At 44.3% G+C, this 25888-nt stretch overlaps 3 protein-coding genes across 6 annotated transcripts in view; all 3 read left to right on the plus strand.

Moving 5' to 3' along the window:
* The window catches only part of Camta1 (calmodulin binding transcription activator 1), an 825029-nt gene extending 821422 nt beyond the window's left edge, over positions 1-3607 (plus strand). For 3 of the 4 annotated variants that reach the window (XM_028757984.1, XM_028757983.1, XM_028757985.1), the window contains one exon: positions 295-736. In XM_028757984.1, the coding sequence (XP_028613817.1) occupies positions 295-358 (64 nt within the window). In that variant the 3' untranslated portion in view covers positions 359-736. Of the gene's footprint in view, positions 1-294 lie in introns of all 4 variants that reach the window. The other variant, XM_028757982.1, reaches the window with a different exon arrangement.
* Positions 3608-5190: 1583 nt separating this feature from the next.
* Vamp3 (vesicle associated membrane protein 3) lies at positions 5191-17024 on the plus strand. The gene is made up of 5 exons (XM_028757850.1): positions 5191-5266; positions 7051-7132; positions 11844-12002; positions 12676-12727; positions 15463-17024. Coding segments are annotated over exons 1-5 (312 nt in total). The 5' UTR covers positions 5191-5264; the 3' UTR covers positions 15480-17024.
* Positions 17025-19770: 2746 nt separating this feature from the next.
* The window catches only part of Per3 (period circadian regulator 3), a 42323-nt gene continuing 36205 nt past the window's right edge, over positions 19771-25888 (plus strand). The window contains exons 1-5 of the mRNA XM_028757815.1: positions 19771-20043; positions 20447-20592; positions 21338-21453; positions 22640-22841; positions 25791-25839. Of these exons, the coding sequence (XP_028613648.1) occupies positions 19919-20043; positions 20447-20592; positions 21338-21453; positions 22640-22841; positions 25791-25839 (638 nt within the window). The 5' untranslated portion in view covers positions 19771-19918. The remainder of the gene's footprint in view (positions 20044-20446; positions 20593-21337; positions 21454-22639; positions 22842-25790; positions 25840-25888) is intronic.

Consider the following 25888-nt stretch of genomic DNA (forward strand, 5'->3'; position numbering starts at 1 on the left):
AGACAAAGGAAGAAGTTCTCAAGTAATTAAATGTCCCCAAGCAAGTGTCACCCTTGATTCAGAACAACAGAGCAAATAGCTCTGCTCTCTTCTTGGAGTGCCCTTGTGAAACGTGTCTTTACGTAGGGTCACATCTTCCTCTTTGGGTATTCTCCCAACAATTTCACAAGTTTTCCTGTTGTCAGTCTTCAGAAGGGGCTTGTCTGGGCATCTCATTTCAGGGGCGATAGCCCCCGTCCTTTATCTGGTCACTCTGTAGTTATCACCTGGTGTTGTGTTTTGTTTCTCTTCCAGAGTGAAAGAATTGAAAAAGGCCAAGGAACTTGAAGACATACAGCAGCATCCCTTAGCAATGTGACATTGCTTCTCAGACTCTTTCCATTTCTGTTTTTAGCAGAGACATGCAACAACACACACACACACGCTTGTGCACACACACACACACACACACACACACACACATACAATCCCTCTGCAGTTCTGGGGAGTCAGCTGCAGGATTTTAACGAGAATGTTTGGTCGTTACATTTGCACTCTCATGGACAACTTTTAATTTGATCAGCAAGACATCTTGGAACTCAACTCTTCTGTTGAATCGCAGGAAAAACAAGACACCAGGAGGAACTTGGAAGGGCTTCGTCTTAGGAGGAAGCCGCCTTCCTTGTCACTAGGGCTGTATTCAAACATCGTGTGGAACTGTACAAATATTTATACCAAAAATATAGATAAGAACAGGCGGGGCGACGTCAGCCACACAAGGAGCGCTGCGCCTGCACCTGCGGTGACTTCCAAGAAGCTGAATCCTTGGTTCTCAGTGGAGGGCTTAGATCACCCGAGTCGTTCGAGTCCGCCTGTCCTCATCTCCTTCACCGTTCGCTTTTGAGTTTCTGTTTCGCTTTTTTTTTTTTCCTTCTTTCCGTCCGTCGGTTTGTTCGTCCGTCCATTTGAATCTCTACAGCACACTTAATGCAACTTTTAAAATCTGCAGGTTTTTAATGTCTTGTGAAAATTTGCAGAGGGGTGGGTGTGTGGTAAACGGGTAATGCACGGGAAATAATGAGAAACAGCTTACAGGATTTAAATTCATTTTCTTGCTCCCCCACCACCTCCCAGGAACCTGCAAGGGTAGTGACCATCCTGTCCCTTCTCATGGTCAGCACTTTAGTTTGTCTGCCCCACTCTCTTGCAGTGAGGATTACTTAAGACTTGGTAACGCATGTAGCCTTTTTTAGTAACCTTGGAAACCGTAGTAATACCAAGGGATCATAAACCTTGCCTGGACATTTGCCACCTAAACGACCAGTGTGGTGCTGCATTCTGGCCAGTAAATTCCATGTTTTGGCTCTATCTCATCCAAACAGAGTGGTTTCTGTGTACATACAAAAGGTAGAAATGAGGAAAAAAAAAAGTGAGAAAATATTTGAAAGGGGTTATAGTAATTGCTAAATATTTTATTCACAGAGGTCAATAACATGGCAAGATGAAATTATTTGTATAGTTTTGTCCAAATGAGCGAGAACAATGTGGATGTATTGTTTGTATATATTGTATATATTAAAACAAAGATGTGCATGAAACCAAGAAAAAGAACAAAAGCAAAGCATTAGTGGCTATGGTCTGTAAAATGAAACAAAAACTTTATTTCACTATAAGAGTACTTTATTTTAAATGTTCTGTAGAAGAACATTTTGCTAAAGCATGACCTGCAAAAAATAAAAAGGAGCTACTGTATTTAGACTTAGGAAAAGAGGCAGAGTAGCATTACTTTAAAAAAAGAAAAAAAAGGATATGTTTACATTTAATTTTGCCTATCAGGAGTTTATTTTATTTTATTTAAAAGAAAATTTTTTTGCCAAAGGTGCCAAGTAATGTGAATGCTAATATTGCTTACGAAAATTAAGTTACTTTTGCAAACTAGATAATCATAAGATGAATCCTTAGAGACCTTAACACCATCCACTCACACCAACAAAGAACATTAGGATGATCAACGTTTAACAACAACAACAACAAAAATTAGGACAAAATGAGAAAAACAACACGTTTTCATATCTCCTGCTGGAAATATAAATTTTAGAAAAATCTAATAAAAATTGCTCACGTGGCGAAACATGGTGGAGATTGGTGTTGACGGAAGGGTGCCATGGTACAGTACTTTCCAGGTAATGAGGAGCCAAAGAAATCCGATGCTTTCAAAGCTAACCTATGAGAGAACCAATTTTGCATTGCTAATGCCAGTTTAAAATTCCCAGGTTAAGTGTGAGAATCGGTTGGTATGAGATTTTCTTTTTTTTTTTTTTTTAAAAAAAAAAAACAAAAAAACCAACATGGTTCTGGCTGCCAACCGTGAGTTAAAACTCAAGGCTTGTTGTGAAGCCTAAAAATATTCACAAATGAGCTTTAAGCTGGTGTCTTCAGAAGGAAGGTAGAAACAAAAGGATTGTGGTGAAAAAAAAAACTGGGGTCAGTGCTCTCGGTGCCTTTTCTATAATTGTACTTGTTTTTTAATTACTTCCTTTCACTGCCAACCTCAAATTACTGTACAGTACATGTCTTTCTGCTTGTGATCAGCTTGGAACAGCGACAGCCCCACAGCTAGGAGCCACCTGTACATTTGTAAGCTGACCCGACCTGATTTTGTTTTTACACGTGTGGGTTATGTTGCAGCTGTTGCAATCCTCGAACCCCCCGCCCCTCCCCCCCATACCTATTATTTTACACGATTTGGCCTGTCCTGAGGACACTGAGTAATTTACATAAACAATTGTATTCATACCGGAATAGAATGTAAAGCCAGCTCTTTCAGAATATCCTATCTCAGTCATGGATTTGGATACATTTTACTCCATTGCTTTTGGTTCAGATGACTGATCGTTTGACCAGAGCGATGACCTCAGTGGATTTGCTTCAACCCTCACGTTTATTTTTTTTAAATGTTTCACATGCCACATCATTAGCGGAATAAGTTAGAAAACTCTGTAGAGACTTATAAAGAATTAGGAAACTCTTATGGAGGGGATAGAAGTAGGGTCAAAACCTACCAGTACAACTGTGAATTCTAGGTGAGGTCGAAGCATACTTCCACTGACACAAAGCATTTCTGACCACCTTTTTTGATTGTGACTCTTAATTTTGAATATAAGGTGATAGGTAGGCGCAGCTTTCTTGGATAATCTGAATTCCCAAGTGCCAGGAGTAGGATTTCATGATAAAATTAATAGCTAATCTTATTCTGTCTCCTGAAGATTTAATTGCTATCCTTGTTACCCATTCAAAATCAGCTGTACTGTGTGAATGAAATAAAGACATTAAGACGAACCCCTTTCTGGCTGCACGGTCGCTTATGGCAGTTCCACACAGTAGTTGGCGCCCAACGGGGGGTCCCTGAGACTTGCATGTAAAACTAGTCTAGATGTCTTCTTTTTTGTAAGTTTTATTTTTGTAATTGTGCATGTAAAGCATCATTGAGTCAATGGATCTGTTGAAGAACTCAGCTGCTGGAAACCATGCAAAATGTTTTGAATTGCCCTTAAAAATATGGAAAATGTTTTCTGAATGCTTTATATTCTTTCTGCTGTAAATTAAAAATGAAGAAAATTTCCCCATATTATCTGTGTTTTGCTTTAACCTGACATGAAATCCAAGGTGCTGAGGGTGAGGTCATAGAACTGAAATTTTAATTTATTTTTATTTATTTTTTTATTTTTTACTTTCCACATGCAGTGTTCTCCCCACCCAGCACTTCACTCCCAAAGCACTTGCTTTTCACCTACCTTGCCTCGTTCCTCAACACATGGATTTATCCTAAATGCAGTTACTTAGAAGATAAGGATCTCAATTTTAAATTAACCCTTCTCATGTAGCTCAGAGTACCCAGGAATTCCCAAGGCTTAGGTTTAAAGATGACCTTGAACCTCTTAACCTTTTACCTAAAGCTTTTGTTGAGATCATGGGTGTGCCAACAGGCTGGGTCTTTATGTGGTTCTGGGGATCAGACCCAGGACATGTTAGACAAGTACTCTGCCAACTTAGCTACACTCTTCAACTCAAAAAAAAAAAAAAAAAAAAAAAAAAGACCCTTTCCAGCTTACCTCACAAAGGTCTCGCTGCTAGGGGTTCTTCATCACTGTTCCAGTCCTCTTCAATGCAGAGTTCTGTTATCTCTCTGGGAGTACTTCACTTCTGATCTACCTCAGAACTAGTGCCAGTTTCACACTTTGAACCTCCCACCGGGAGCCCACTGCATTTTCTGTTCATTCCTGTTTATTTAAACCCAGCCCCACGCTCTCCAGCTGTTCTGTGCCCAGTATCTCCATTTCCACCTACCCAGAATGTTTTTTATAGCTACTACTCTACCTAGTACCCACTGAAGTGGCGCTCTTCATTGCAATACACACACACCTTTGGGAGTTACCATGCTGAAGTGGAAAATATGTTGTGTATTTCACTTAGAGAACCCAACTGAGCTTAGTCTGTTTAAGAGACCGGATACTTTTCCACTTATATTACTCGCCCCTTTGAACAAAAGTTGAGTATCTCTTCTCTGGTAGGGCCAGGGAATTACAAAAATGAAGAAACTTACAGTTCTCAAAGCCAAGGCTTCCTTCGGGGTTGTAATAGCGTGCAATGGCAAATATTTGTCATGTGAGAACCTGAGAGGGGACCTCTCCCAAACCCTGTGGTCAAGACCCCAAATGGACTTCCTATCGCCTTTTAACTTTCTCAGAAAAGAACGTTGTCTCCTCAGGACCACTAGATTATTCTGGAACGTTAGGCACGTCCGCTGTTTCTAACATTGTCACGACCCAGACAGAGACAAGGTATGCGGGCTCAAAGAAATGTAAAACGTACCCATTCTCACTCTGAACTGCCTTTCCAGGGCTAGACACAGGGCAGCGGAGACACTGCAGGAAGCTGCTGGGATTCCTTGGCAGCGGAAGAGCCCAGCCCAAAGGCGCAGGCGCCCGCGCTCTCGCCCCGCCCACTTGTCCACCGACAACGCCGCCCACAAGTCAGCGCCAGCGCTACTTCAGCGCAAGCTCTGGCCCCTCCCACTCGGGTCAGCCCGGAGTTTACAACTCCCGTTGCGCCCGGCCTGCCTCCTGTCCCGCCCATTTCCGGCGCGCCCTCGGCGGCTGAGAGCGCATCGCCGGTTCCGGTCCGGCCCCTGCTCGTGACGTCACCGCAGCCCCGCCCATCTCTTCAGCCTCGGTTGCCTGCAGAGCAAGTCCACCGACCCTCGGCCCTTCGCCGCCGTCGCCAAAATGTGAGTGACGCTCTGCGCTGCGAGGCGAGGCGGGCTCCGGGGGGCGGCGGCCCACTCCTGGGACCCGCTTCAGGCTCGGTGGCCGCTGCTCGGCACTCGGACTCGAGTGGAGGCCTCGCGGGCCTACGTGCAGTGTCCCGGGGCCTGAGGTGGGCGGCGGCCCGGCGGTGCACTCTGCCCCCGGACGCTGCGGGATGAGTCGTGGCGCCGCGACGTCCCCGAGTGCCCCGCGGCCGGCGGGCAGACGCGGAAGGGCGGGGGTGGGGGCACCGGCTGACCGAGGAAGCGGCCGCCACACCCCGCGGCTTCTTCCTGGAGAGGGGCGGGGGCGGCCGTGAGCGCTCGCTCTCTGCGAGGCGGTGCTAACAGGAGCACCGGAGGAGGATCGGGAGCTGGCCGGGAGCTGAGGCCCAGGCGGAGTTAGACCAGCGACTGGCGTCCTCAGAGGAGCTGTCCCGGTCCCAGCGCATCTTGGCAATGGGTTTTGCTTCCGTTTTAAGCAAGAACACTCTTATTTTAAAATTGATTTCTAATAGTAACCTTCAGCGGGAATTGATGTCTAACCTTCCACTAAAAGTTGTCACCACTTAACGATGTATCTGGTCAGACTGCTGTGCAAATGGCAGTGTCCGGTCCACATGCAAGAGAGTTAAACTGGTTCACTTCAGCCATCTGCATGTTTCATCCTAAGTTTTAATAAGATGAGAAGGATAGTGGTATCCTCTTCAGAGAGTTATTAGGCTTCAAAGAGAAAAAAAAAATACATGGATAGTGCTTCCAGAGCACGGTCCTTACCTGTTTAACTTTCGGACCCTGAGTTCTGTGAGACAGCCATCATCAGTATTGTGTCCTTGGTGGTGGACACAGTGCAGACTTAAAAAGAACTGTTGTCAACCCTAGGGTGACAGTTGTGAGGGAAGGCACAGGTTGGGCGCTGTCTTAGATACAGACAAGAATTTAATGGAGGCAATAAGGACTTAAAAGACAGCATACTTGCCGGGCGGTGGTGTTGCACGCCTTTAATCCCAGCACTTGGGAGGCAGAGGCAGGCAGATTTCTGAGTTCGAAGCCTGCCTGGTCTACAGAGTGAGTTCCAGGACAGCCAGGGCTACACAGAGAAACCCTGTCTCGAAAAAAACAAATTCATTGACCTCTGGGAGACTTTCCAACAGAGACAGTTGCTTCAGCCACCTTCCCTGTCACACAGACCTCGCTGGGTACTTTGAATCTACTTCTCCATGTTGGCTGTTCTGTGATTGCTCTTAAGTATAAGACAGTTCTTGCCACAACAAAAAAAAATCAGGAGACTACTGAGTGCTTTAAACATCTGTATGTCTTAAAGCAAGTTTAAAAAAACTTTACTGACACAGAACAGGTCTTGCTAAACATTTGTTTCAGACTTTGTTCACTATCAAGAGATATAGTCTTAAGAATTATTGGGGGATTATAAAAATAAAGGCACATTAGTGCCTTTATTTCTTACTGCAGGACTTTTAAGAAATAATTGCAGTATAAGGAGTTAAGACTGAGTCTCAGCACAACAGTATACACACAAACATGCCATGGTTATGTGAGAGCAGAGAACATCTCACATGTCAATCATTGCTTTCCATTTATTGGAGACAGCGTCTCTTGTTCAGTGCCGCACGTATCAGGTGAGCTAGCCTTCAGGCTTCCGAGATTCCCATGTGTCCCCCTCCCATGTGGTGATGGGATAGGAGCTTAGGTATTCCATGGTTTGCCTCATCATAATGCACTCATGCTTGTGACTTTATACCTTTCAGGTCTACAGGTGTGCCTTCAGGGTCCAGTGCTGCCACTGGCAGTAATCGAAGACTCCAGCAGACACAAAATCAAGTCGATGAGGTATTGCTCTGCAGTTTTAAATGTGACTTTAAACAAACATGGGAATTCTCTAGGATCTCATTTAGAAAAAGAGTCATTGGATCTAGAAAGATGTCTTGGGGTTAAAGTTCTAGCAGAGGATCCATCTGGGTTCCAAGCACTCTCATTTGGACCACGAAACTGCCTGTAACTCCCAACAAGGCAAGGGTGCCTGCGTGCACCTGCACACACCCACACACAGACACATGGAATTCATTTTTTTAGACATTAGGAAAAAAATCATCATCGGTGTGTGAGCATAAATTTTGACTATATCAGAAGTCGTCTTTCTAAAGATGTATTTGCAGGGCGATAGTAAAGATTCTGTGAGAAACTCAGACCAATATTTCCATATTCTTTTTATTAAGATTTAAGTGAATGAGTTTTTTGGCTATATGTATGTGTACTCTGTGTGTGTGTTTGTATGTGTGTTTTTATGCACACACATGTGTGTAGTTTCTGCAGAGGCCAGAAGAAGACTCTTGGAACTAGAGTAACAGAAGGTTTTCGGCTGCTTTATTGGTGCTGGGAACTAAACCCAGGTTGAACTATATCCCTACTCATATACATACATATTATATACATACATACATATCTCCTAGACAGGGTTTCTTTGTGTAGTCCTGGCTGTCCTGGAACTTGCATTGTAAACCAGGCTGGCCTCAAACTTAGATCCACCTGCCTCTGCCTCCCAAGTGCTGGGGTTATAGGCGTTTGCTACCACCGATGACCTGGCACAATCATTCTGCTTTTATCTATCCTGAAACAAGTTACCTTAGATACTATTATTGAATCATACAGTAAGATTTTGCTATGATGGTTTCTTTATGAACTTAATTCTGAACATTTTAGACTTTTACACTAATTTTAAAAACTCAAATTCTATCCTTTTTAGAAATTAAAGAAATTTTAAAAAGAATATAGTTTTTGTTCTTTGAGGAGAAATCCCTGTAACATACAATTAAGCGTTTTTAAGGTCTGTCACTTAGTGTATAACATGTTTAGAATATTCAGTGGGTTGCACAGTCATCATCTTTCTGCTTTCAGAACTCTTCGTCTTTACTGAGAAGTATCCTGAACTCATTTCACAGTCACTCGCCCCTCAGTCTCCTAGTTACCTGATAACCTGTAGTCAGCTGTTCCTTCAGGTTTGCCTATTCCAGGTGTAGCATGTGCCAGGGACAGTGTTAGGTTTCTCCTCCGTGTGCTTCATGGTCATGGAGTTGTAGTCTGTGCTGGCTCCTTGTTCCTCTTTTGGCTGAGTGATCCTTTGTGATCTGAGTAAAGCATGCTTTGTTATCTCTTCATACTTAATGGGTAACTGAGCTCTTCTGACCTCTCTGCTGATATAATGTTGCTGTAAATATCCAGGAGCCAGATCTTAAATGTTCATTTCTGTTTCATTTGGGTGTGGGCCTTCCTGCTTTGTACAGTAGTTGTTTGGCAGTTGAGCCTGTGGTTCCCTATAGTAGCTTAGTTTCTGGCAGCAGTGTCCACTGTCCTGGTGCTCTTGAGTTTGGCGCTGCAGCCATCAGCAAGCAGGAGGTGGTATCTCCTTGTGGTTTTGAATTAATTAATGATTTGATTAATGATTAGTGACAGTGAACACCTTTCTAGTGTGTATTGGCCATCTGTGTGTCTCTGAAGCAGTGAGTGACTATTCAAGTCCTTTACCCCTTTTTATGTTACTACAGGGTTTTTTGTTTGTTTGTTTTGTTTTGTTTTGTATTTTTTCCAGAGACAGGGTTTTATTATATATAACCCAGGCTATTGCTGAACTTAAGATCCTCTTGTCTCAGCCTCCCAAGTTCCAGGGTTACAGTTATGTTTCTCACACATACTTCTTTTGCAAATGTTCTTATTGTACTGTCTTTCTGTCGTTAACTTGTGAGGCTCTTCTATGTATTTACATCTTTTTAGATGTATTTTTCACTTCTAACATTTACCAGGTACGTAGTTCATAAGTATTTCCATCTTCCGGGTTGGTTGAGTTTCACGATCTTCATAGTATACTTTGATGCCAGAAGGTTTTCCTTTTTATAAAGCCCAACTTATCTCTTTAAGTTACTTGATTTTTTTTTCTTTTGTTGCTCTGGCCTTTGATATCAAATCTAAGAGGCCAGAGCCAAACCTGAAGCTGTGTGCTGGCTAGTTTTATGTCAGCTCAACACCAGCTAGGGTTATTTTAGAAGAGGGAACTTCCGTTGAGAAAATACCCCACCTAATTTGCCTGTGGGCAAGCATTTCCTTGATTGAGGATTGACATGGGATACCCAGCTTACTCTTGTGTGGTGCCACCCTGGGAAAGTTGTCATGAATGATGTAAGAAAACAGGCCAGATAAGCCATGGGGCCAAGCCCATAAGCTGCATTCTCCGTGACATCTGTGTTACCAGTTTCTGCCTCACCTTCCCTGGACTACAAACTGTAAGATGAAATAAACCTTTTTGGCCTGAAAAAAGCTTTACTTTTTTTTCTACTGAGAGTTTTTATAGTCTTAGCACTTAAACTTAGCTCCCTGCTCTATTCCTTCCATATGGTTACTTAGGTATGCACTATTTGTTGAAAAGCATATTCTTTCTCCATGTGCTGGTCTTAGCATCCTTTTGAAAGTTAGTTGGCAGGTGATAAGTGATGCTCAGTGGTGGTGCACTTGGCTAACCTATACAAGCCTCGCTGGCACCAGAATGGATCAACCAATAAATTAACCAGTTCGATTTTCTATAACTGTGTAAGCAGATTTCCGGGTTCTCAGTTCTTTCTCACGGGTCTTGATCTTCCCCTGTGCCAGCGCCACAGTTCTGATTATTCTAGCTTTGTGGTGAGCTTTGAAATGACTATTAGAACTCTTTCTTTTAGTATTGGTTTACTTATTCTCAGTTCTTCTTTGAGCTTACATATGAAAAAAGTCACAGGAGTGGGAATTACATGACAGTCTTTCTTAGGGAAACAGAGCTGTTGGGATTATATTGACTCTGTAGGTCACTGTAGGAGTACTGCCATTTCTACAGTATTAAGTCTTCCAATGTGCCAACATAGATGTCTTCTCTCTCTCTCTCTCTCTCTCTCTCTCTCTCCCTCTCCCTCTCCCTCTCCCTCTCCCTCTCCCTCTCCCTCTCCCTCTCCCTCTCCCTCTGTGTGTGTGTGTGTGTGTGTGTGTTGCCTTAGCCTCCCAAATAGCAGGTATGTGCTACTGTGCCCATCTTAAAGCAGTGTTCTGTATTGTTTTGGCTTCTCTTTTATGAGTGAGTGTAGCATATGTATGTGTGTACACAATGGTGGTCAGAGGTCAAAATCAGGGATTTTCTTCTATTTTCTTTACACCTTAATTTTTGAGACAGGGTCCTACACCCATAGCATATGAGAACCCATAGCTCATCTGTTGACTGAACTAGTTAGCCAGTGAGTCTCTGGGATCCTGCTTTACCTGCCTACCCCAGTGCTGCGGTTACAGGAGCAGACTGCCACGCCTGTTTTTTTCAGTGAGCATTGCATATCCAAACTCAGGTCCTCGTGTTTGCGCAGCAAGCCCTTTATCCACTGAACTACCTACTCAGTCCGATGTAGAGTTTCTTTATTCTGCAAGATTTCCAGCTACTTAATTAAATATGTTGCTTGTAATTTTATTTTGAGTTTTTTGGTAAAGACACTGTTCTCTTAATGTTCCTTTTGGATTGCTCATTACTAGCATGTAGAAAAGCAACTGGTAAGTGTTTATACTCGATGCTGAAACTTGACTGAATTTATTCATTGTAGATTTTGAAAAATTCTATTAAATATTTTTATTTAGTGCGTGTGTGCGTGCGTGTGTGCGTGCGTGCGTGTGTGCGTGCGTGCGTGCGTGCGTGCGTGCGTGCGTGCGTGTGTGTGTGTGTGTGTATGTGTGTGTACTGAAGAGGTAAGGTACTTCAGCAGGCACAGGTATGCTATGGCATATGTGTTGGAGGTCAAAGGACAATTTTCTTGGAGTTGGTCCTCTTCCACCTTGTTAAGCCGCTGTCTCTCTTGTTTCTGCCATGCTTTGCTGTAAAATGCAGGCTAACTGGCCCATAACGATCTTGCCGTAAGAGTGTAGGGATTACTGATGGGCATAGTGTTTGGCTCTAAAAATAATTGGTGGTGGGAACACACAGTACATCCACCACATCCAGAGGTCAGAGGACAACTTGCAGGAGTCAGTTTTCTCTTTGCACCATGTGGGTCCCAGGGATTGAACTCAGGTCATTGGATTTGATGACACAAATTTTTACCTGACGAGTCATCTCTCCAGCCTCCTGTGAAGGAATCGTAAGGGTTTTCTGTAGAATTTCTTACATGTGGCATAGATAGTTGTACTCCTCGTTTCCAACCCGTTTTCTCCCTTGACTAGTTGCCCTGACCAGGACTGCCATCGTAGTGAACAGCCATGACACTGAAGCACTCCGCTGTTCTGCTTAAGATCTTAGGAGCTGAGTCTCTCACATAGCATGTGATACTAATGTGGGTTTCCCTATGAGTGCCCAGTATTGAAGTTCCCTTTTATTCCTGGTTTGCTGTGTGGATTTACCACAAAGGCCTGGGCCTCCTTTTTAAGTGAAAGTTTAGCTCAACATAATAAAGTACTGATCTGGAAAAACTACAAAGTGCCCATAGACTCCTGTGGAGCTTTGTTCTTCCTCTCTTTTTTTTGTGTAACTGTGATTATGTCCATTCAGGTGGTTGACATCATGAGAGTCAATGTGGACAAGGTGTTAGAAAGAGACCAGAAGCTCTCGGAGCTGGATGACCGTGCAGATGCACTGCAGGCAGGTGCCTCGCAGTTTGAAACAAGTGCTGCCAAGTTGAAGAGAAAGTACTGGTGGAAGAACTGCAAGGTAATGCTCTCTTGACAGACCTTCACAGCAGTCCCTCTGCATTCCCCGAGTGTTGCACAGGCACAGCATTGCATGTGGTGACTCTGGGTACTGGGTAGAATCTGTGCCAGCTGTGAGTCTACATCCCTTTCCTTGCCCACAGCTGGGAATCTAATCCCATGTTTTATGGCTAAAGTTAAAAGACATGCAGAATCAGACTGCCCAAAGCAGTCACTGGTGCTAGACTGCAGCCCAGGTACCTGAGAACACACTGATGGGGTGTTGGCTTTGATGCTCAGTTTGCTGCCCATTCTGGGAATGGCTCCAATTTCAAAAATTAAATGCTAGGAAATCCCACCTTGTTCAACAAGAGGAGAAAGCAACACATGAATATCATCCAATCAGACTTAGCAAATGAGACTGTCTGTGATCAGAGCTCAGATACTTCCTGTCATGCCTTGTTTAGAAGGGACACACTAAGATAATGGGACAAGATCAGGAGCCTGTGTGGAAGGAAATGTGTCTCTTTCCAGGGGCCACAGAGGATAGGAATACACTTCTGAAAGCCCATAACTAACTTCAGGCCTTAACTGAAAATTTAAAATTTAGGCTTTAGAAATGATATAAATTATTCCCACTGTGGTTGTTGTGCCCTGTCTATTTTGCAATGTTGAATGGATCTGTCTTGTTGCAGATGTGGGCGATAGGGATCAGTGTCCTGGTGATTATTGTCATCATCATTATCGGTGAGTTACCATGGTTATAGATGTTCGTCTGTGCAGCAGCAAAGAATGGATTCAGTCCAAGGTTTAAATACTGTTCTTTACCAAGTATTTTGAATACTTGAGGGTGTTTTGAGATGGTGATATTGAGGAAAATTTGAGGCAGAATCTCAGTGTTCAACCCAGGCTAACCTTTAACTTGTAATCCTCCTGCCTCAACATTTCCTTCTTTTTTTTAAAATTTTTTTTTATATATATAATTCATTTTTTTTTCAAATTGTAATTTATACTCATTCACACAGGGGTTTCAAACACAAAAAGACAGGATGTGGGGAAGGGGATGACACTGGAGCGTGGGTGTTCAGGGGGAATACAAATATTTTTCAGAACAGGGTATTAGCTAGGTGAAGGTTCAGGGTATAGGTCACTATGACTCTGCCTATGATTCACTTGTCCTTATCTAAGTTGGTAATATCTGCCAAGGCTACCTATTTACAAGGTCTATGACTACTCAGGCTGGTAAAATGTCACAAAAACTGCCTGTTTACAATAGCTTATAGCCATCGGTTTCAATGTTTTCCCACAGAGACCCAAGACTTGGTGTTAGTATACATGTATGACGGGCCAATTGCTGATTTTAGGCCTATGGCTGATTTTAGGCCTTTAGTGTGTAAGCAGGGCTGCCCCTGACATCACCTCCCTTCTCTAAGTATAGAAGGGCTGTGGTGATTCTAATCTTGTGAAGGCGGGGATAGAGGCCTGACCTCCAGTAATTGAAGGGGACTTTGTAATGGCTCCGGTCCCCCTGTTGTTGTCCAGTGAGGCATGAGGGCCATACCCGTCCCGATGTCTTTTTCCTGGAGAGGGGATACTTTTGACATCAACCCCTATGCAGTCAGGCTTGTCCCTCAGGGAACCCAGAGAGATATTTTTAACTTTTATTGATATTCCCTTGCAGTGCTTAGCCTCGCAGCCTAAGCAAGAATTCAGATTGCCTGTCAGAGGGGGTTCTGGGTGGCCCCTCTGCCTAGGGGTGGAAGTCCCCTCTTTTAGGTTGGGTGGAGATGGGTTTTGGGAACACCCTGGATAAGATAACAACCTCATCTTGAGTCTCGTGGTCCTCCATAGCTAGCTTATGATAATGTATATGAGTAGGTTTTGCTACCAAATTATTTATGTGTTATTTCACAGAGTTAGTCCGCCTATTTGAGTGAGGGCCAGGGACCAGAAGAAATAAGCAAAAAGAACCCAAATAATGGTCCCAAGATGAGAGGAGGTAGGGTTGACAACCCTGAAGAGGTTGAAAACCAATTCTTGTACCAGCACTCATCTTTCTCTTCCTCTCTCTAACTTTTCTCAGGGCCTTCTCTGACCTTTATCATGCTCTCTTTAACCATCCCTGTCTTGTCTATGTAAAGGCAATATTCTTCTTTAAGGGCTGTACACAGTCAAGAGCTGTACACAGCCTTTTCTATTGTAATAGAGTAAATCAAGTCCAATAAGGATCTTTGCGATTTTTGGAGGTCTCTTCAGGCAGCGAAACGAGGGATTTCTTCAGATTAGTGATGTCAATCTCTAGCTGTTTGACGTTCTTGTTAATGGCCCTTCGAAGGTCTGAGTAGTATAAGTTCGGAGGCCAGCATCTGGATTAGAACTTCTAACAGCAGACATCACGGGTGATTCATTTTTACCTGGAAAGGAAAACGAAGGAAATTCTCAGGGAGATTTCTCTTCCCTGGATGTAAATTGTTATTCATTTTATTTATGGTTGGGCCTGGCTTTGTGGGGGTATCTATTTATTTCATTAATCTTTTTTGTAGCCAATTAGCTGTGCCTTCTGTGGTATCAAACAGGCATATCAATCCTCAGTCCCATAAGGGAACTGGGTCTGAGCTATTCCCTTTAAGGGTAAGAGGGTCCTTCCCCATAGCTGTGGCATAGTTTTTATTGGTCTCGGTGATGCCAGAGGCAGTCAGCAGCAGATTTGCCATGAGCTTTCAGTTTTAGCTGCCTCAACATTTCAAGTGCTAGAATTGTAGGCATGTGCCACCAAACTCATCCTAAATATTTGAGTTTTTGTAATTAAAGTCTGGTGTTTTGTTTAGATAGGTAGATGGATGGATGGATGGATGGATGCATTCATCCTTTAAGAATAACAAATCTCATTCCTACTGTCTGGTCAATTTTTTCTCCTATGCAGTTTTAGTCTGTTTCCTTTCGTGGGATGCAGTGATTAGCTGAGACTGCCTTGATCCATCCCAGCTCTACCACCTGTGGTAGAGGCTCTGTGGCCTTGGACAAACAGTTGGGTCTGTCTGGACCTCAGTGTCCTCATGAATAAAATGAAGCTAGTAATGGTTTCCACCTTGTGTTGTTAGGACAAACCTGGTTACTACATAAGAAAATACCTGGCATAGGAGAACAGAAAATAATTATGTAAATAGTGTATATAGATAGCACATAGCTACTACTCCCTTGCAGCTGTGTATCAGAACTCGTTCTATTTCCAGTCCACTCTATGGGAACGTCCTAGCAAAGCATGCCTTTCTTTGCTAGTTCATGTTAGTGGGTATTTCCTTTTCCTCTTTTGATTTTAGTTTTCCCCAGAACCCTGTAGCATGTAAAGAAGCTACCAGTAGAAAATTGGCCAAATCAATTTCTCTTTGTCCCTGTTTAAACAGTAGAAATCCCTACTGAGTATCTACACAGAAAGACTAAACTGCCCTTTTCATTGTTTCTAAATTTTTCCTGCCTCTTAGTGTGGTGTGTCTCTTAATGAAGAACAGACGAAATTGAAGCCTGCTATTCAGGATCTTCTTCGAGACTTTCTACTTAGAACCTGCTGTATTATCGAGCTTACCTATTTTTTTTTCAAATGATTATTTTTGTTAGTTTATATACAGTTTAGTGCCTAGAAAATGTGCCTTTGTTTTTCATATACACTCCAAACTGGAAGTGTGGCCTACCCTGCCCACAATTTGCACAGTGCCTTTACAGATTTATGGACTGGGAAAAAAGACTTGTGTGTTTCATAGTGCTCAAATCTAGGTGGATGTTGTCACTGATGACTTGTGGATTCCAGGAAGGGGATTTTGTTCAAGTCAGCTGTCCCCACATCTGACATTGTCTTCAAACCCACATTTTGGTAATTAGATTCTCCCAACTTGGACCTTCCAAGAAGAACACTACTGCCTAACAAAAATCGGTGACAATAGTAGGGTGTGCCTTATTTTGATAACTAGGTAACTTTTCATTAAGAGTGCCCTCCGTTTGTAAGCACTACTGAGCGCTGTATTTAAGATGCGGGTGCAGAGCTCGTGCTCTCGTGTTAGACAGGGAAATGTTGACTCTCTTGTTCTTGTTGTGTATCTCTTCTAAAATAGTATTTTAATCAGAAAGAAACCCTTTAAGAAGTTTTTACAGAACTATGACCAAAGTTTCTATTTTGCCAAAAGTTAAATACAAATAAATTGTTCATAAGTGTGTCCCTAATAGATAAATTCAAATAAGTGCCAAATGTAACTCAAGGTGCCCTTTAAGAAAAAATGTTAATACTGTGTGAGCCTTCAACATCTTGACAGTCCTTCCTATGGAATGCTGTAGCTAAGGCTATTCATTCTGATTTGGTCTCTTTCCTAGAGCTATAGAGGTGAGCTCCCATCACACCTATAGACAAGATACTGTTCGCAGACTGAACTAGGCTGTGGCCTCTAGTGTGATGTGAGCAGCAGCTGTGCAGCCTCACGAAGGCATCAGTCTGCACAGAGAGTTCTAGAAGACTATTTACTGCTTTTATGCATGCTCTATATTATGCTTGAGGTGAGACATCGGTCACTCCTAGAGGATAGCTAACCAGAGATGCCTGTTGCTCTTAGGATGTAGCCATTGCTGTCTGAGACAGTTTCGTTGTCTATATGAGACTTTCATCAAGGTTTGGTTCAAAGATGAGAGTTCAGACAGCATGAAATTGAGGAAGTGGTGAAGGGCAAGCTGCTTGCCTGTGGCAGTGCCACTAGAATCTCCTGAAATCTGTGTTTGTGTGCAAAACAGCATTAGTCAAGATGCCATAGACTCTGGTTCTGGTTTTTTATCTGTTCCCCTAACATTACTGAAACAATACAAATGTTGAAGACATGCCTTGCCGCATCAGCCTAGGGCCTCTGTCCTGGTCTGACCCCACAATTTTGGTGCTGTCTCCTCATACTCTGTCCCACGTAATGCATTGGCTCCTGTATTAACACAGTAATACCTCGCTTCTCTGTGCATTTAGCTGGGAACGTTCCAGCTATGTTGACCGGAATAAAGTTGTTTATTAACATGATCCTGTGTCTTGTTTCTTGGAGTGGGGGATACACCTGATGCGTATCCTAAACCTCTGACCCTTGATGGTACCCCCACCCCCTGACAAACTACCCTTTTTCTTATCCATTCTCCTAGGAAGGAGCTCATATTCCATGGGTAGATGTAGCTCCCACCCTGTGTTAGGGTTCTCTAGAGCAACAGAACTGATGAATATATATTTGAAAAGGATTTTTAGATCGACTGATGTGATATGGTCTACCTCACACTGAAGAGGCTGAGAACCTGATAGCTGCTTAGTCCATGAGGTTGTTCCCATCTGGCAATGCGGGCCTGGAGGATTCCTGGAAACCCTCTGGTGTTGAGCCCATGTGGAAGCCTATGATAACATGTTGAGTTCTGGTAACTGCAGAGTGCAGCAACAGCAGGGTAGATTAACTCACCTGTGAATCAGGGTTTCCAGGCAAAAAGCAGAGCTTCCTTCTCCCATCTTTTTCTGGGCTGCTACCAAAAGTTGCTGCCTCCATTTAGGGTATGTCTTCCCCCCTTCACATATCCGAGCAGGGAAATCCATCGGGAATACCTGGCAGGCTGCCTTCAGTTGACTCCACATCCAACAAAGTTGACAACTGGAATTGACCATCACATACCTTAAATGAAAGTGCTTTTCAGAGCAGAGAGGAGTCAGCTGACTTGCAGTTACCAGACCAGTCAGGATTTGGCCACTGGATTTCTAAAATATGGTCTACTGGAAATGCTATAGAGCTGATCCTGTTACCACACAGCCACCAGTCAGATAGGTAAACCTGGATAGGTGAGGGATGTTCCAAATGTGTGGCTTTTTCTCTATCTGCCTTCCTTTGAATACATTTCACCTCATTCACACACTCTTCCAAACAATGTAATATAGACCAGGTAGGATTTTATGTTTGCAACACAAAAGTCTAAATACTTTCCCTTAAGCACAAGCCCAGTCATAGTCTGGCCTTCCTTTTTTAACCTGTTCTCACATCTATCACCTCAGGTTCTTAATGACTAACCTGCTCTGCACAAGGATGGCCTGGCAGGGGCAGTGCTGTTCAGTTCTGTTGACCCATCCATTTCAATCACCCCAAGGTATCACTCAGATTCCGGTCTCCTCCTCAGTGGCCTCCCCTTATCCTGCAGCCTGTTCGCCAGGGCTCTTCCCTCCTTCCTGAACCTTTGTCCTTCCCATTCCACTAGCTTATTTCTTCCCAGCATCTCAGGCTTTCTTGACTTTGAGGCATCATCTGTGTGTTGTACGTTGAGTATGAGAGAATTTGGTCCTACCTCAGTACAATATTCCCTGTCCACATGTGCACTCAATGGTTGTACAGTAACTGTTTCTTGAAGAAGAGCTCAGGAGTAGAGTGATCCAGTGGTGGCGACTTTTTAAAAAATCAGTCATTTGTCAATTATGAATACCCATTGGCATTTTCCCCTTCTCCTTTGACCTGAACACTTTCATTCATCCAACAAATACTGAGCGCATTTTTTTTGCATTTTATTATGTGGTAGATGTCAGGCTAGCGCATGCGCACTGTGCAGGTGTCACAATCGATGAGGGCATTGGATCTCCTGAAACTGGAATTATAGGCACTTTGTGAGACACCTGATAGAGGGTGCCTGAGAACCATCCAATGAAGAGCGGTAGGTGCTCAGCTTTCAAGCGCTGTGCCATTTCTCCACCCACTACCGAGTGTATTCTTGATGTACCCAGCCAGGCAGCAGAAGGCTGGAGCTCTGCCCTGGACCTTTCGTTTCTGAAGAGTAGAGATAGTTACGTAAAAGGAGCGTCCCGGCTGTTTCCTCGAAAACGGAGTGGAGCGTTGTTTACAACATTATCTTCCTCCTGTTGCCAAATGAACCTGTAACTTGAGGGCAGCCAAGGAAGTTACCTTGTGGCATTAAACTTGTATTTTTGAAAATACGGTTGGATTCTACCTGGGTTCAGTCACCTATATTGGCGGGTGGGAGAAAGCAGCAAGTTTTGGAAAGATTAAAACAATGGGAACCCCAAAGCCCTGCATTCCTAGGGCACGGGGGAGCCCCAGAGGTCTACGGACCCAGAAGTAGCACCGGTTCCACTCACCTGTGGGCCGCGCAGACCCCGCCCCCCCGTGATTGACGGCCCTAAGGCCCCGCCTCCGGGAAGCCCAGCAGGAGACTTGCGCGGCCCGGCCCTGTCTTCCTCCAGGCCACTCCTGCTTGGCCGGGATTGGCCGAGAGCCGCCCTCGCCCGACCCGCGCGTTATGTAAGGTACTCCGGAGCCTTTGCACCCGCCCACACGCCCTCGGTTATGTAACCCCCACGGTGCCCGACCTGGGCCCCGCCCCCTGACCAATGGGAGCTCTCGTAGTCGGTAACAGCGACCAATCGCACGGTGAATGGGCGGGGCCAGTTCCCCGGCGCGCAGTGGGGCGGGGCCGGCGGCAGCTCGGCACGCGGCCGGCCTCGAGACTCTGCCTCCGGCGGGTGGGCGAGGCTCTGCGGGGCGGCGGGCGGCGGCGAGTGCTCGGCTGGCGGGACTCCTGCGAGCCCGCACGGCCGGGCGCTGCTGCCCCTGCCTTCCGCCCGGTCAGCTCGGACGTTGCGCTCTGAGGTGTTCTCGATGCTCTCCGGCTTCCCAGCTCGGACGGTGGAAAAGTTGTTGCGGGCTGAAGGCGCTCCCTGAGAGCCACGCCGGTGGTCCGGCCAACCCGCTTCCCGCGTCGAGCTTTGGATGTAGCTCGTCACCCGAGCAGATTCTGTGGAAATGCTGAGGAGAAAAGGGCCCCTCAGATGAGCGTGGTCGGCGATCAGTCTTTCCCGAAGGCGATGGCAGGGACCAAAACAAGCCGGTTTTGGTTGCTAGCTGCAAACTGAGAGAAGCAGGCTGAGGGCTGCCAGGCGGGATGGATCCCTGTGGAGACCCGGCAGTGCCCGGTGGCGACTGTCCCCAGACTAGGGGACCGGGGCTCCAGGGGGCGTCTGGCCAGGAGGGTCCTCTGCAGGGCACTTGCGTGGACAGCAGCCACAGGTGACTCTAGGAAGCCTCCCCACCATCCTCTGTGTTTTATTTTCCTTCCTTAGAGCGGGGAAAGCAGGATTTACAACTTTTTTTATTGTGTTTTTGACCCCGGGGCCGGGGGTAGCGGGAGGCGACCTGAAAGGGAACTTTCAGACAGTTCAGTGAGGATTGATGGGAGGGGGACTGTTACTAAAGTAAAAGACCAGAGTACGGAAAGAAAGAGGAAAGTGGCTCAAGAATCTGACGGAGTTAGGACTGAAACGAGAAGGAAAGTGTAAAATGTACCCTACCTGGAAGAGAAAGGGCATTAAGCTTGTGACCTGGGCTAACTGAGGCACCCAAACATCCCTAAAAATCAGGTATTCCCTGAGTGTCCACCGTTACCGTTTCTTGTTTGTTTTTTTCTACTCAGTGAACGCGAAGACCGAAACGGAATGTCTGAAGAACTTATTATGGTTGTCCAAGAAATGAAAAAGTATTTCCCAGCCGAGAGACACACTAAACCCGGCACCTTAGATGCCCTTAACTATGCCCTGCGCTGTGTACATAGTGTACAAGGTAAATGAGTTGCAGCGAGTAGGGTGGCGCTGGGCCCAGTACTCATGCACAGTGGGATTCCAGCCTCCAGAGGCGTGAGCTCTCTTTGTAGCCAAGACAAGCAAGTCTAAAGCTGATGTAAGTAGTGCTTTAGGCTGTCCAAGTTTGAAAAGCCAGGAGAGTGTTATTTGTCTGAGAGTTTAGTAACTGCAATAATGTGCCTATCTGTTGCAAGAGTTAAGAGTTACGCAGTTTAAGTAAAACTCAGAAGACTTTCAAGGAGCATTGCCTTCCATGGAGATTACAAGAGCAAATACATGTAATTTTTTTCTGTCATGTACACATTTTAGAAACGTAGTTACAGTATATAAAAAATTGACTAAATCAAAGAACAAATGTTTCTCCTTTCCCTAGCATAAACGGTTTTGCTCAGCCTGTGATAAATAGGTAGTTTGTGAATTCTAGTGTTTCCTCCATTTAAAAAAAAAAAAAGTATGTGTATCTGGACTTTGATTTTATTAACTAGCTTTAGAACATTAAATGAGTCTTGCTCCTTGTAACCTAGAACAGGCAGGATTCATAAAAGTCATAGTCTTAAGTTTGCATAACTGTATGCTTGATGCAAACAAATAAAAATCACCTGGTTTTGAGGGAAACTCACTGAAGGTCTCCTCACCTAAGGAAATATGCCAACTTGATAGTGCTAGCTAATGACTTCCTCAAGATACCGTTGTCACCAGACTGTTTATCTCCCTGTGTTTCTTAGCAAACAGTGAATTTTTCCAGAGTCTCAGTCCACACGGAACACGTCAGGCAGATGTGACTGTATACAGCCTTGAGGAGCTGACCTCTCTGGCTTCTGAACATACTTCCAAGAACACAGTAAGATTTCATGAGTTTTGCTATCTCCGCTGGGTGACTTTTCCTCAGGCCCTTCTCTGGGTGTTAAAGTAGTCATTGGAGCTTCACTTGCTGAGATAAAAAAAAAAAAAAGACGAAAGTTCTAAAGAGGTCCTGTGTAGTCTGCCCATACCAGCGATCCTGTCTGAAGGTAGACGTGGCTTCTTGTGCTGTATCATAGGTTCCTGTACTTAGCGGGCAGGTATTTTCCTCCCCTTAGCATCCTCTGTTCTCTCAAAGAAAAAGAAAAAAAGCAACAAGCGAAATGTGGCAGAGTATTTCCTGCATCTTATTCTAATCTCCAAATTGTTACTTTCTATCTGTATCATTCTTAGTTCCAATACCTACTTCCTCACGTTGTAACAACTGGATTTTGTAGTACAGGTGAGTTGAGATGTCATTTTTGTAGTGAAATTTTAGAAGAGAACTCTAGTGGTATATTTATATTTTTAATCTCTTCTTGTTGACAGAGTAATTCAGTCCTGTATTGTGTTGATGGTGGAGACTCCTTCATTGGGTGTTTATAGACTCCAGCATCATCATAACTTAACAGTTTTTATAGTTTTACAACAGGAGCTGTGTCGTGTTACATAACAGAGCTCACTCTGCTAACGTGCACGGTGATGTACTAGGCATTTAAACAGCAAGGTTTAAGAAAACACTCAGCATCTCAAATCTTCACAGTAAATCTAGACCAGGAAACAGGTCCGGAAGCACAACGGCTGATTATAAATGAAGTTATCAGCTAATAAAACAGATCTGAGAGGCAATTCTTATGTAATGAGGTCTGTCAGGGACAGCTTTGTGGAGAAGGAGAGCTTGAGCTTGGTCTTTAAGCACAGAATCTGCATTGCTGACAAGAATTCTTGACAGTCCCTCCTGGTGGAGAGCACAGTTTGCAGAAGAGAGAAGTGTGTGCACTGTATATATTTAGTCTGCTTGGAAGCTGCTGTGGGCTTTTTGGCATAGAATTAGACTTTCAGGAAGCAGAGTACAGTTTTTATAATAGTTGTTAAGAAGCATGCTGGGGGAAACTAGGAAGCCTTTTTTTTCTTTACAAGGGGTGAGTGTGCGCGTGTTGTGTGTGTGGGTAGAGATCCAGAAGAAACTGACTTTGCAGAGGCATTGTTTGTAAGTTCCTCAGTGTCTGTTTCAAATATTTCCCTAGGACACCTTTGTGGCAGTGTTTTCGTTTCTGTCTGGAAGGTTAGTGCACATTTCTGAGCAGGCTGCTCTGATCCTGAATTCTAAGAAAGGTTCCCTCAAGAGCTTGCACTTTGTCGACTTGCTTGCCCCTCGAGATGTGAGGGTGTTCTACGCACACACTGCTCCAACTCAGCTTCCTTTCTGGAACAACTGGACACAAAAAGGTATGTTAGGTTGAGTGTCTGGGCCGAGATCCGGTTCTCACAGAAATAGGACAGACATTAACATGTTATTTTCAACATACAGCTCATGTCATTTCCCTTATTTATTTTTTTATTTAGTTTATATAGTTATTTAATTTCTTTGTTTTTGTTTTGTTTGAGACAAGGTTTTCTGTGTAGCCAAGGCTGTCCTGGAACTTGCTTTGTAGTCCAGGCTGGCCTCAAACTCTGGGATCTGCCCATCTCTGCCTGAGTGTGGAATTTCAAGACATGTGCCACAACTATAGGCTTTCTTCTTCTTTTTTAAAAGAAATGGTATTTTATCACTTAGTAATGTAACAGATCAATGCATTTCCTTTACTTAGTGAGATTTCACATATTTCATATGAAAAATAGCTTTGATTGGTACAGGCTCTCTTCCCTCTGAATTAGGACATACGTTCTTTCTCTGTTGACTCCATGATGTCTTTGTCTAATAGGCGTGACTTTATAGGTGAGATTCTGAGAGCTCCAATTAACTTTTTCTGGCCCCTAAAAGTTCATGGATCTCATAACTTGGTTGGTCGTGAAATGCTTGTTGACTTGAACAGATCTGCGTGGCCACAGCTTTCTCTGCGGCATTCTGTCTGCGTGATTTCCTTTTGTAAAGCCACTCATTACTCCTTACATTCTCTGTGAGTCACCTCTTAAAGAGCTCAGTGCACCGTGTGCATTGGCCTTTGCTGTGATCTTCGTTCCTATTCTCTATTGTTTGTTCGTTGTAACCCAGGCTACCCTTAAACTTGCCTTATAGCCAAAATGGCCTTAAGCTAATCTTCCTGCCTTTACCTCCTGAGTGATGGGATTACAGGCATACATCACCAAGCCACCATCAGCAGTGCTGGGGATCGAACCTAGGGCTTCATGAGGCTAGGCAAGCATTCTGCTGACTGAACTACATCCCAGCATCACTTTATCTAACTGCTTTAAAGGATTTCTTGTGTATGTATGGGTGTTTGCCTGCTTAAATGTCTGTGTACCACATGGGTTTCAGTGCCTATGGAAGCCATAAAAGGGTATTAGGCACCCCCTTGAACTAGAGTTAAAGATTTGGGTACAGGGGATTGAATCTGGGGCCTCTGGAAAAACAGCCAGTGTCCTTACTGCTGAGTCTTCTCCCTAGCTCTCCTAAGAAACATTCCTGTTACTGTGTTAAAAGTAGAGAACAGGTGAGCACAGCATCTTGGCCCAGCACTCTGGAGGATGAGGCAGGATGGGACTTCAAGGCCATTGTCATCCACATACTGAACCCTCCACCCCCCACCCCCCCAAAAAAAAAATGTAGCACCAGATTTGCCATCCCCAGTCATTTTTAAGTTCAGGGATCAGAGGGATGGAGAATGCTTGTATTCTTGATAAACAGACTCCCGCTGTGTCATCTCTCGGCTGCCTCTTTTCTGGGTTTTACAATTTAATCCTCAGCCCAGTCAAGTGTCTCTATGTTTGTCTAACTCTACTATCTCTCTCCTTTCCCATCTTAAAAATCCTGGTATTGTTTATCTTTCTTTGCTAAATGCACATTCTCAACCTTCAGTTGTCTGTGTTTGGTTTTTGGCTTTCATTAATCACCCATTCTAAGAGCATTCCATGATAATGTGGGCCAGGAACTGTTCTCCATGCTGGGATGCTAGACTAGACATGCTTGCCGTCTGTTTTTGGTTGTTTTGTTTTTTCTCCTACAGTGCTTGCAACTTTAGCCTTTTTGCTCTTTGCTGGTTGATCATTGCTATGGTATCTTCATCCCATCTAAAACTTTAATATATGCTGAAATGACCACTTCTGCCATGCAGACACGATATGCATCAGGTTTACCTCGGGTATTGTGCTTCTGCTGTGTCCGTCCCAGTTCAGGCTTCAATCAGGAACAGTTAATGAGCTCTAGCCCCATTCTAGGCTGTAACCCACTGCTCGCCTGCCTCAGTCTCCTCCTGGGAGCTCCGAGGACCTAAGAGGACACAGGGTGCTATTTATTCTGCAGTCTGTTTGCGCATGTCTTAGAACATGCTTCCACTTAATGTCAGTTGTAAAGACCTCTCAGGAGGATCTGATAGTTCTTAGGAACTCATTTCCAGAAGCAGGAACTCACACTTTCCCAGCTTGTTGAGTACCTTATGGGCTTGTGTCCCCTGAGATCACAGAATCTGGCTCATGGTTCTGCAGTGGCTTGTGGTGAAGACGGAACCCTGATGTAATAATATGTACCTGCTGTGAGCAGGAGGCAGCGTCGTTTCTTCGTGTGACCCTTAGATGTTCAGGGACATAGCCCTGTTCGGTATTTTGGGTCTGTGGGATTCTCACTGGTTATGTTAATATCGATGTGTGTGTTTTAACAGTTTTCCATAGTTCAGTAGTTTAGATCTTTCCAGTGAAACATTTGGGCAAAAGATTCCTCTTTTGACTCTAAAATGCATTTACTTTTGGGCTGTCACTGTATATTTAAGAAAGGCTGGTGAAAATCACTGGCCTGAAGGAGAGAAAACATGAGGCCACTGAGTATTGGTCTAGCCCTCTAGAGATGACCTGAGCAGTACCTGAGAGTCATAGCGGATCATACATGGAACCTAAAGCACAGCTTGTCAGATTCCCCAAGGTCAGACCTAAGGTGGAGGAAAACCATCACATTTACAGGTCAGAGAACTGAGGTGTGAGAATACTCCAGGTTTCCCCAAATGCTACAGTGGAGCAGACTGGAGGCCCTAACATAGCTGCCATCAGGTCATCATGGTGATGTTAGAAATATCACATGCTTAGCTGTGAGTGAGGGAAAGGTGTGGGTAAATGAAGCCAAGTCCAGGTGGACTCTCACAGTGAGAGAACACCTCTCAGGAGCACTTGAGGGTCAGTGTGGTGGTACAGGACTGCTTCACTGAGGAGCTGCCTGAGGACAGGGGGATCATCTCTCTCTCTTTCTAGACTCACAGTATGAATGTGCACCAGTGAAACCCTTTTTCTGCAGAATCTGGTAAGTAAAAAACACAGAGGCTCGAAATGTGCCTTATTCTCTAATCTCT

The sequence above is a fragment of the Grammomys surdaster genome, unplaced genomic scaffold, assembly GCF_004785775.1.
Source record: "Grammomys surdaster isolate TR1022 unplaced genomic scaffold, NIH_TR_1.0 126185, whole genome shotgun sequence".
Lineage (NCBI taxonomy): Eukaryota > Metazoa > Chordata > Mammalia > Rodentia > Muridae > Grammomys > Grammomys surdaster.